At 33.6% G+C, this 12801-nt stretch overlaps 1 protein-coding gene across 5 annotated transcripts; it reads right to left on the bottom strand.

The window, feature by feature from the left end:
• Positions 1-1033: 1033 nt before the first annotated feature.
• Positions 1034-4997, bottom strand: LOC104238241 (ricin B-like lectin EULS3). 5 transcript variants are annotated; one of them, XR_011404303.1, is made up of 5 exons: positions 4259-4929; positions 4050-4172; positions 2142-2205; positions 1860-2065; positions 1034-1234 (listed from the first exon to the last, which is right to left on the bottom strand). XR_011404303.1 is itself a non-coding variant. In XM_009792557.2 (4 exons), exons 1-3 carry the CDS (start codon positions 4865-4867, stop codon positions 1869-1871), a joined length of 972 nt encoding a protein of 323 aa, XP_009790859.1. In that variant the 5' UTR covers positions 4868-4997; the 3' UTR covers positions 1034-1234; positions 1860-1868. The 5 variants fall into 5 exon arrangements, 3 of the variants coding, with proteins under 3 accessions (XP_009790859.1, XP_009790861.1, XP_009790860.1); XR_011404302.1 differs by having other exon boundaries at positions 1874-2065; XM_009792557.2 differs by lacking the exon at positions 2142-2205 and having other exon boundaries at positions 1860-2108; positions 4259-4997.
• Between the last annotated feature and the right edge of the window lie 7804 nt (positions 4998-12801).

Here is a 12801-nt window from a genome sequence, read left to right as displayed (position 1 = left end):
TCACACTAGAGTAACTAACAAAAAAAATATCCTAGTAAGTACTTGGTCGTCAAACACTTCTAAAAATTGCCGACAATCTTTGAGATGTTGTCTGTCTTTTTTCTTTCTCTTAGGAAAACTAAGAACAACTCTTTGTGGGAGATAAAGCATGAGCATATACACAGTCTTCATTCTGTCAATGAGGTTAATATACAAAGAGAAGACAACAAAAGAATTTTCAAAAATTCCATACATAGAAGGTAAAGGCTCAATCGTCGATTAAAGAATTATTTTTTTGAGAATAAAGCTTACTCTGAATTACTTGGAGTACTTTTATTTAAAGTTTAACCTACTTAAGGAAAACTTAGATGTCTGGCTTCTACCAAGAACCCAGGGCTACTTTTTTTCTTGGACAATAAGCTACCTCTCTCTTCATGTGCGTGTACTCATGTATTTAGAGCTACGAGTCAGTCACCATTTAGTTCACTATAACTGAGTTAATATGAATACAAATATTTAATATATGGACAAAGCAGTTTTTACTATAAAAATATTACCCGGTAGGTTATGCACATAAAAAAAAGCACCAGATATGGTGCTTCCCCTCATGGATCAGTAATGACCACAGTTATCTAACCTGCAACACATCCCCCTCTGCTTAAATTTTCAAAAAAAAAATCGTGTAACTAATTCAACCCATCCGCAGCGTAAGAGCTTCTCCGTTCGCACCATTGCCATCAGAGGGAGCAGCTAATTCAACTAGTTCAGAAAGCACTTGTTCACTAGCTTTTAACGCCAAATAGCCAGATAGTAAGAAATCAATGGCCAAAAGTAGTAGTACACCCTTTCCTCCTGGAAGGATGGTTGCCCAGTAAGAAAATTTTCCATTGTATTGGTAAAACATAAAAATAAGGAACTGTTTTAGCAACTATAAGCACACTCCCAACTGCCGGATGGCTAAATTTATGGCTTCATAAGGCTGTTGTGATCCTTTGTCATATATCTTAGTAATAAGAAAGAAGATAAACAGGCACAAACTACCGAGCACAAAATAGAAATTAAAACACATACATACCATAGCCATGTCACCTCCCACACAATACATAGTATTTCCCTTGCTTTCAATTTCTTTTACATTCTTGGAGGGACATTGAATACAATACAAAATGCGTAATAAGCCACACAATAAAAAAAACACCAAGCATCAACTCCATTATTTAAACTCGTCCAGTCATCATTCACGAGCCAACATATCCTGCAATTAAATTATTTAGGGAAAAATTAATTAATATAAATGCATGAAAAATAAAAAACAAAAAGTGTAAAATTATTGGGATGAAAGCTGATGGTAGCATCCCCTATTGCTTGTTAACTGACAAGTAAATGACATCTAGCTTAATTAAAATAGGTTTGGTACTGAATCACTAGGTAATAATAAAGTTTATGAGAATGTATTATAAAGAACACATCTTTCCTACATAATTTTTGGTTTTTTGGTTGCACAAAACAGTAGGGGGTGGTGGTGCTTGGTGATAAGGTACTGTGGGAGGGTAGCTATGTTGATGAAAGAGTATCAGATATAATAAGAGGACAGAAAATTTCCAGTTAAAGCATATTAAGGCTTAAATAGACCTGAGACTACTAAACACCGGAAATATTTCGCTGAGGAATACATTTCATTGAGAAAATAGTTTTCGTGAAAGTAATTTATATCAAACAACATGGAGGCTAAGTGTGAGAATGCAAAAAGAAGACAGATAAAAGAATCAATGGCCTTAAGGGCGAGGATGGCTAAATTTTAAATGGAATATAAACTTGAAGACAAAGAAGAGAGAGGAATTCAGGTTCTAGGCTTTCCAAGCAAAAAAATCATTTTTTACGTTGCAAGACTAACAGTAGGGAACGATCTTCCATTGTTGGTTACGGTTGTCTCCTTTCCACCATTCCCAGAGAGCAACAATGGTCCCGTCACGGACACCTCCATGTTCTTTATCAGCATTCCATGCATCTAGATTGAGGCGAATGTTATTAACCATCCTAACTGCTCGATAACCATCACTCACGTCCCTGCTCTCTGTCCACAAGACTGATGCATCAAGAACATCAGGGTCGTAAGGGGTGAGCTGCACCTGTAGAGGAATTTTAATAGGAATGTAACTCACCTTCCAGTCAAAAGCCATGTAACATCAGGAAGGCAAGGCCCTTGAACATCAGTGTGTTAATTACCTTCAAGCATATGTAAATTCCATACTCATGCATTTGCAACAATCAAGGTGCATGGAGCAAGGGTAATATTAGTTGAAATCACATATAGTACTTAAATAGGCAACATAACAATAGCAATTCACATCACAAAGAATCAAGTTTAAGATGCAAATTCTTCTTGTATAAACCCAAGCCACAAATGCCTATAACAACAACAACAACAACAAACCCAGTGTATCCCACAAATAGTAGCCACAAACGTCTATGTTTCACTAATTTCCTCTTAGCAACTTAAAGGTTTTCTGCAGTTAATGAATTCAAAACTTAAACTCAACATGGCCACGATGCCTCTAGTTCTAATTTCACCATAGCCTCAGTTTATCTCACACCCATTGCACATTATTTCTTAATTGAAGAGAGTGCAGATACTGTAGGAGAAAAAAGTAGATGAACTAAAGCTAGAGCTAGTATGAAAATGCTTCCAACTATTCTCTCTACAACATGGTCAAACTGGTGTAACGATGCAGAATTGCGGGTGTTGCAGTGAATCAGCACACATACTTGGACGAATAAATCATCCATGTACTGGAATCAGCATGGAACAATATTGCTCTGCTTTAGTTCTATTTTGATCCTAATTGCTCGAACTCGGGTGCGGATATACGAGTGCGGATCTAGAGGTCGGCTTCTTCATCATATGAGTTTTAGAATTTGAGGGTATGGATCCAAGTGCGAATACGGGTGCTTAGATACGGCTAATATATGCACGTTACGACATTTATAAGTATATGTTTCTATTAATTAAAGTTAGTGAGCAAAGACTAATGGTAAAGTTTAATTCTTTATAAACACCTAATAAATTCTTCATAATATATATGACATAAACCTACAAAATCAAACTAGATACCCGATCAATCAATACTTCTCGATCATAGATATAGTCAAAGCACCCACGGTAAGTTTTCCAAATCTAGTGTAGATCCGACACCCACACCCATGTAGTGTCGACAATGCGAGGATTTTCAGGAGTCACGCAACATAGCTTTAGATAAAAGTAATGCACACATAATCATCATCACCTTTTTTTCCTTTTTAAAGAGTAAATTCCAATTAATAATAAATGCATATCAATAGTGCTTTAACTTCTAGATATTTGTTTAATTTCTAGCTTATGCTCATTACCAATAGACTATAAGTTATGCAAGTTCAAGATCTCATCTATCTAGCTATGCTATGAATAAATCAAAGAGAAATAGTGAAGCTTATGAAACCTTCTTGGCACCTAAAATCCATACTAGTATTATGTTTGTCATTTACAAACCCCTCCACCTCTTTTTTGTGGATAAAATCAGCCTGTTTTGAATATAGACAACAGTATTGATGCCAAGAATTAAGCTATTTTCAGGGGTTAGCCGTACTTCTAGAGGGCACCTAAAATCCAAAAAACCATGTTCATCATTAAAAAAAAAAAAACTATTCAGTCTACATATTGGGTTAAACTTTCCTTCAGAACATATAAGGTTTCTCTTCCCCCATAGTGTCCAAACAATGCATACTTGAATCATGCTTGAATCCTGTATTTCTAAAAGAAGTCATAACTGAGCCTTCACATAAATTATTAATCCTTTGCAGTCAACATTAAAAATCTCAAAAGATCCATTTCTCTGATTTCTCTAGTCAATCCGTGAAAAATTCATAGTATGCATCATTTGCAAGTCACAGCATTTGTCTTAGGTGGAAATCTCTAATATCCTTTTCCAGGACAAAGTAATGGGTTGGCTATCAAGGTTTAACAATTCATTCAATAACAAACAAATATCTATTTTATTTTTCAGCGCTTATGGTTAACAAGATACAGAACATACAGGGTGAGAGGCGCCAACAGAGTGCTTCATGGCCAGTCCTGCAGCTTTATTAACCAGAGCAAAGCTTGGAAACCCCTCTTCATCCTTCACTTTAGTGCTGTACTTCTCATCTTTATACCAGTGCTGCAAACAAATTCACACAGAAAAAATTACATCATATTCACAGCAAAGAATCAACAAAATTCAAAAAAAGAAGAAAAAGGACCTACTTGAAAAGGATCGGATGGATCAGAAGAGGCAAGAACGACTTTGCCGTCACGGATAGTGAGAGAGTAATTGGGATCAGCCTTTGTATAAACCCTAAATGAAGGCTTATCGATGAGCTCTGGATGTGGTGAGGTCTCATGGTGGAAGAATGAAGGCACATGTGGTTGAAAACGATGATGATCATGCTGACGATGAACGCTCTCACTCTCACTCTCGTGAGACACGTGTTCGACGGAGGAATAACTAGGTGGTTGCGGTGGTGGCGGGCCCTCATAATAAGGCGGTGTACGATTATAAGATCCACCATAGTTCTCCTCCATTCGCGGAGGCGGATAATTAGTCCGACCATAACTATCCTCCATTGACGGAGGAGGATAACTAGTCCGACCATAATCGTCCTCCATAGGTGGCGGTGGAGGATAATGAGGACGGTTATAATTGGGATCCATCGGTGGTGGTCCACCTACATGGGAAGTGTGATAGACATGGGTAACTTCTGACGGTGGTGGTTCGTCGTAGGCTGACGGTGGTGGTCGTCGTCCGGGAGGTGGAAATTCCTCTCCACCGTCGTCGTCGCGACGGTGGTGGTGGTGTCCAAAAGGAAATTCCATTATTTATGACAAAATTAGGGCTGTCTGAACTAAAGACTTTTATTCAGTTCTTTATTTATATTGGCTTTAATTATCCCTGCACTTATTTAGTAATTTGATAGAAGTCTAAACGCTGAAACGTAAACAAAATATATTACACGCCCGTGCTATCGTGTACGTTTGTTTGCCGACCAGAGGGCATTTTAGTAAATACATATGAGCTAGTTTAGTTTGATTGGTCCAAAAAATCAATTATTGTGCAATGCTTTATCAGTTTTTTGGCTGCGTAGACACTTTTGCCCGTGCTATCGTGTATGTTTACAATGGGCTCATTTCACTTAATCATTATGGCTGACAAGTGCACTCTCTCTGTGGGCCCATTTCTATCTGTGATTGTACTGACCGTTGAAAACTCCACTTTTATTTATGGGATATTTACACAAATATTTGTTCATATTTATTGTTTTTTTTTTGTCATATACATTAATTATATATAATTATATATATATAAATTACACATATATTATACTTTCACCAACTTTTTTTAGTTAAGTAATTGGGTGGATGGCTATTTGGATTAATTCTTGTTTATTTATTTCACCCTCTTTTGTTAGAAGTTTTAGTAGGCGTTTGGACATAAAAATTATAATTTAAAATTTTTTATATTAAGTTAAGTTGAAAAATAATATTTGAAATTTGAAATTATGTTTGAACATGCATTTCACTTCAAAAAGTGATGCAATTTTGTGAGTGGGATTTTTTTTTTGAAAATTATGAAAAAGTGGTTTTGACCACTTGATTTTCTGAATAACTCGTTTCCGAAAAATTTTCAAAACTTGCAAAATTTTATGGACAAACACATTTTTGAATTTTTTTGAAAAAAAACAAATTTTTTTTGGTGGACAAACGGAGTCTTATTTCACTCCGCAAAAAGATGAACATTTTCAAACATCAAATTACGCTTCTGTATTTGTAATAGCAAATTTATAAAAGTTTTCTGGAATTACTTTCGCAAATCATATACTAAAATTATATTATATGATATTGATTTTTACTTGAAATTTAGTGCACTTTAGTTACTATATATGCCACCTTATTTATGTAACTTCTCTTTTCCAGGTTATCAATTATTTACCGAAAAAATTATTAAATTATTTTGTAAACCTTTTTACTATGGTTATTTTGGCTGTAACAACTCTTTAGATAGTAGTTGTACCAAATATATACTCCATAAAACACGTGTATACTATTTCAAGAGCAGCTTGGTTTAACCAGGTAGAAGAACAAGTACTTTGCAAGATCCAACATACCCAAGATGGACCCTTCCTCTTTTTGTACTATACATATTTTAGACTGTTTAGAGAGACAGACTTAATTAGTTAAAAATACAAATGTGAATAACGTGATTTCACTTAATCAATTATGTGTCACTATCACATGACACTAATTATTTAGGAGTAGTGCTTTTTTGGTCGTTCAAAACGGACTCAAGGAAAAAAGTTAGAATATTTATGAGTGAAAATCTTTATTTCAATTGAAATACTTTTTGAACAAATGTATTTTAATGTTAGTGCATAATGTAATGATTATCGATAGTTATTCTCGTGAAAGTTTGTCTAATTCGCTAAAAGAGTTGTCACATGCATGCCAAAGATTATATTTGGTAACTATAGTTGTATCAAAGTTGGATAAATTTGTAGCGAAAGAAATGCTATAAAAAGATCTTCCAAATACAACCTTTATAGCCCGTTGAAATCCCATAGAAATAAAAAAAATTCAATGGAAATGAAAATGATAAGAACGAACCTTGCATGTTAATAAACCTTGCATATAAATTTTTTTAACATCTATTGAGCAGCAATCTGAATAACAAAACTTATTAAATATCATAATTAAATTTGCTATCTAGATAGAATCAAGAATTAGCCCAAAAAATTACAATATTAAATAAGGCATTTTTACCTTTTCAAGATTATTTTAAAAAAAGATTACAATTGAATGTTCTTTAGTGAAGTTTATATTTATTTCATCACCTTTTTAGTTCAATAAATTGACAATATAAAAATACATATATGCTCCCATGATTAATTTTATTGCTCTAGGACTAAAAAGATAAGATTTTTAGCTTTGTTAATTGAATTCGAAATACAACAATAGTTTATATAGAGACCAAATTAATAAGCATAAGATAAACGAATTTTCACGTAAATATAGCATTTTCGGACTGGTCATTCAAAAATAGCCAGCGTTTGCAAAGTCATTGAAAAATAACCATTATTTTGTTGCAATATGGAAAGTTCCAGCATAATACACTGGAGATCGGTGCATCCTGTGTATGAAATTCCAGCATATTATGCTGGAACTCCAACACGCGGAAAGTTCCAGTATATTATACTGGAGTATTTTTTCGGATTTTGAATAGTGTTTTCGTTCAAATTTATCTTTACATGAAAAGTGGCTAAATTCTTCTTCTATCCGAAGGGGAAGATTCCCTTGCTTGTATAAAGAGAGAGTTTCTTCTATAATGGTCTTTATCTTGCTTTCGCGGAGGTCAAAGTGTTTTTGTCGATTATTTTTGAAACTGTGGCTATTTTTGAATGACCACTTGTAAATCTGACTATTTTTGAATTTCTCCCAATCTTCACACAATATAAATTATTGGGCTTGTGCTTAAGCATGGGCAAAGGCAGAGGCGGCCCGACAAATTTTGTGGCCTAAAGCCAAACTTTATGAGGGGCCTTAATATTTTTTTTTATTATTTATTTGAATTCTATTTTTTTTAGCTTTTCTTGGATGCAAAGTTTTAGTAATTTTCTTATAATCAATAACTCCTAATAAATATTTCTCAATTGATAGCATAGCTAATCCGTTTAACTTTTCTTATGACATTATTGATCTTAGGTAAGATTTTATCAATTTTTATTTTGAAAACTTCTTTCCTGTGAAGCAGCGGTAACATGAGTTATTAACATTATTCCATAAGCAATTTATGCATTTGGAAAAGAATTAAATCTTTTTATTTATTAAGTGTATCAATTAAACTGTTATCTTCTAATTGTACTATTTTCCTTAATACTTTTATCAGAAAATAAATTTAAACCATTAAATACCAATTGATTATTATGCTTTACGGAACATTCAAGATTAAGGCAATATTTTTTCGAATTTTCAACATCTAGTGATCTTAGTATTTACCGCCAAATAGAAAACCAAAAATATTTTCATATGTTGCGAATTGTTCAAATCTATTTTGAAGTGAAAAAATGGCCTTGTCTATTATGTATAAAAATAATCAACTCTAAAGTACTTTTCGAAAGATTTTGAGATTTCATTATTAACATTAGCATCAAATTGTTACTTCCTATATATCACAATTTTCTTACGAAATTCGGGCTCGATATTCATTACAAGTGCAATTTTCTTGATAAAGAAATCAAACTTTTTCACTGTACAGAACTTTTTTAAAAAGTTATACATAATTTAATAGGTATAACAAATAATGGGGGTCCCAAAAATATGGGCCTAAATCGATTGTTTCACTTACTTTATGGATCGGCCGCCGCTCGACAAAGGTAATCTAATGAATCATATAAAGGGAATATGTGCGTCCGCCGCACGATCAAACACATGCCAAGGAACTCCGCACCCGGTGTCATCGCATAACAATGTAATAATCTATGCAATTAACATTTCAGCATATAATAACGCAATGACTTCAACATAAATGAACAAGTCATAACATGAGATTATCACAGTAACGCTACCCAAAAATATATATTATCTCCACTATGTTAATTGAGTCGCTAGGTTGTACAAAAAAATAGACAAATGCCGATGACTTAGCCTGGCTATGCAAACATGCAGTAGACAAATTTGGTGGATTACCTATAAATAATTCAAGAGCTAGTAAGTTATTAGATTGTATTAATTATTGTCACTTAACAGACTTAGGATACAAGGGTAGTCGTTACACTTGAACAAATGGTAGGCATAATAGTGTTAACATACTAGAACGTATTGATCGTGTTTTAGCTAATTATGGTTGGATCACTACTTATCCTGATGCTTTAGTTACACACCTCCCCCAAACTCACTCCGATCATTGCCCGATTAAAATTGAGCTCCAACACTGTTCAATGCCTAGAAAAAAAAAATTTAGATTAGAAACTATATGGACTATCCACCCCTCTTTCTCGTTAGTGATCGAACAAGTTTAGCTAGAAAAATTGCACTTACTTCCTGCTATTAATCAATTCACGAAAAAAAATACAAGAATGGAATAAAGCTACTTTTGGAAATATTTTTAAGCGTAAACAAAAATTATTGGCACGACTAGGTGGTATTCAAGCTTCTTTCCACTATCCAACGAGTAATGTTTTACAAAATCTGGAAAAAAAATTAACTTTAGAAATTAATAACATTCTAAAGCTTGAGGAAGAATTTTGGAAGTTAAAATCAAGAATCGATTAGTTAAATAATGGTGATGCTAACACCAAATTTTTCCACCTTACTACATTAAATCGAAGAAGACATAATCGTATAACTGCTCTTCAAGACTTAGGGGGTAATTGGACTACTGACCCTCATCAGATTAAAGATGATATTACACAATACTACCATCATCTTTTTACAACTCAAAAAATTATTTCTACTAAAAGAACTTTTTTATAGCCTTTTAATATATTAACATCAAATGAGCAGTCTTGTTTAACAACTCCTTTACAAGATTATGAAATTCTCACTACCATCCATTCCTTTAAACCTATAAAGGCTCCTGGGCCAGATGGATTACATCCATTATTTTATCAAAAATATTGGCATATCATAGGGAACTCTGTCAAATATTTTTGTCATAAAATTTTCTTGGACCATCAAATTGATCCTTCTATAAATACAACCTTCATTTGTCTAATTCCAAAAAATAAGAATGCATTCACTATATCACAATTCTGACCTATTAGTCTTTGCAATACAATCTATACGATTATTACGAAAATAATTGTTAACAGACTAAAACTAGTTCTGAAACACATCATTCATCCAACTCAATCTAGTTTCCAGAAAAATAGAAGAGCAGATGCCAATGCTATTATCGTACACGAAATCATCACTAGATTCCACAAAATGAAGGGTAACAATTCAAATATGCTTCTAAAGTTAGATCTTGAAAAGGCTTTTGATAAATTGGAATGGTCTTTTATTTACAACACATTATACACTCTAAATTTTCCACCAACTTTTATTAAATTAATAATGTCTTGTATAACAACTACTACTACTGCTATTTTAATTAATGGTACACCTACTGATTATTTTACACCTACACGGGGCATTAGATAAGGGGATCCTCTATTACCTTATCTATTTATTTTATGCTTGGAAATGCTATCAAGGAAAATAAATACTGAAGTTGACTATAACATTTGACAACCAATTTCAATAGGTAGAAAGGGACCTCAATTATCACATCTATTTTTCGCGGATGATATTATTTTGACATCCAAAATTACAAATACCTCATGCCAATCCATAGCTAACACTATCAATCAATTTATACATCAATCTGGGCAAACTATTAACTTTGAGAAATCTAAAATCTTCTTTTCCAAGAATTGTGGTACTAATATAAGAGCTTCAATTCTACAAAATTTTCACATGAGCACGGGCAAAAGTTTTGGGAAATATTCTTTATATTTAACACAAGGCCCACTAAACGAGATTACCAATATTTACTTGACAATTTCAAATCTAAATTGGCAGGTTAGAAAACACATTTTTTAACTAAAGCAGGAAGGACGATCTTAATACGTTCAACTTTAAACAACCTTCCTAATCATCTGATGCAATATATCACACTACCTTCTTATATTATTTCCTCTCTTAATAGATACCAACAAAATTTTCTATGGGGCACCACTCCTCAAAAGAAAAAGTTACATCTTATTAAGTGGTCTATGGTTACACAACCTTTAGAGCGAGGGGGGTTAGGCATACAAAATCTTATTACCAAAAACCAAGATTTGCATGCGAGTCTTGCATGGAGGCTTTTTCAAAACCCTAATCACCTGTGGTCTCAAGTATTACTACATAGTTACCTAAGGCCACCCACTTTTATCAAATATAAAGTTTCATCAACTTGGCATAATATTCTTAAAGGTTGGTCCAACTGTGGATTAGGTTATAAATGGAACCTAACTACTGGACAACACGTAAAATTCTGGAATGATCCTGGGCTAACTCACAATTCTTTGATTCGTAATTATATATCAGGACCCCTCCCCTAAGCTGAAGACAGAAAATTAGTGTCAGATTATTACTTCAATCACAAATGGCACCTAGATAAATTACCTTTCGTAGTACCTCCTTCTTTAGAATATGCAATCACTGATATCTATATACCAATGGGGCCCATAACTTATGACAAATTATATTGGGTAATTACACCAAATGGGATATTCTCTGTGAAATCTATGTACAATACTCTCATAAATGGACTCAATCAACCAACAACAAAAGAGTTTACTAACTATAAGTGGATTTGGAAACTTAACATACCACCCAAAATTTCTTTCTTCTTATGGTTAATCTATCATGAAAGACTCCCTACAGCTTCTTATTTATATAAATTAGGAATTATTAATTCATCCATGTACCATGTCATATGGTCCCTGAAACTATAAACCATATTTTCCTTGAGTGTCATAATGCTCTTGCAATTTGGACTGCTATTAATATATCCACTACACAAACAAATACTCCACCTCAAATTGATCGTACAACTTGGTTACACAACTTTATACATAAGCAGCCATTATCCTCATTTCGTAACATTCCATCTTCCATAATCTTGCCTTTTGCTTTGTGGCAGTTATGGTCCATAAGAAATAAAAACTATTTTGATCATCAAAAACTTAAGTCAAGTATTCCTTTACTATACAAATATGCCACTGAATTTTATTATCTCATAAATCCTAAAAAAAGAAATAACTCATTACTACCTCTATATATAAAATGACATCCACCAAACAGACATTTTTTTAAAGTTAAACATTGATCGATCTTCATCCTACACTCACAACAAATGTGGTATTGGTGGGTTATTTCGTAATCAACATTGCAAATGGATTATAGGATTTGCAGGAAGAGCACAACATGGCTCAAGTGTTCAGACAGAACTGCTGGCACTATTCATGGGGCTAAAAATTGCTATCCAGCATCAACTCACACTACTGACCATCGAAACAGATGCAACTGCAATACTTGGTATGTTAAATACACCTACAATGCAATACACTAATTTAATCAATGATTGCAGGTTATTACTCCTACAACTGGATAATCCAAAGATTCAAAGCATATACAGAGAGCAAAACTTTATTGCAGACTGTCTAGCTAAATATGGAGCAATGTATGTGGAGGATAGTTGTATACTTTTTGGAAGTCCTCCACTTTTTGTCAAGCCTTTTTACCAGCAAGATCAAGATGGAATGCTTAGAAGAAGACTGATGAAATCAACAACTATGATATGTAATAGTAGTTCCCTAACTAGTACTGTGTCTAGTAGTAGTGTTGTAGTAACAAATCCAGGTTTTGTATATGACAATCGTTCCCATAAGGGGGACATAGTATCCAACTCTAGTTCTCTTCAATTGATGCAGCTTATGCATTTTACAAACTCTTGTATACGTTTTTAAGTATCTATATTATGTATATCTTTTTAACCAAAAAAAACCAAGGTTAGTACTAAATATCAATAGTGGGACTCACCAAAAGAAAGAAATATGGAGAAGCCACTAGCCGCTAGAAACATCAAGGTGTCTTGGAAAATAGTCAATTGAATTGGACTACGTGGGATACTAGTCAAATGACAACCATCAAGACTTCAAGTGCTTGTAACAAAGAGGGGGACATTACCTATATTCGACAGGTTCAACATAATTCAATTGTAACGATCC

Source organism: Nicotiana sylvestris, chromosome 12 (assembly GCF_000393655.2).
Source record: "Nicotiana sylvestris chromosome 12, ASM39365v2, whole genome shotgun sequence".
Classification (NCBI taxonomy): domain Eukaryota; kingdom Viridiplantae; phylum Streptophyta; class Magnoliopsida; order Solanales; family Solanaceae; genus Nicotiana; species Nicotiana sylvestris.
The sequence above is the reverse complement of the archived record's forward strand: the minus strand, read 5'-3'. Positions and strand labels throughout refer to the sequence as shown.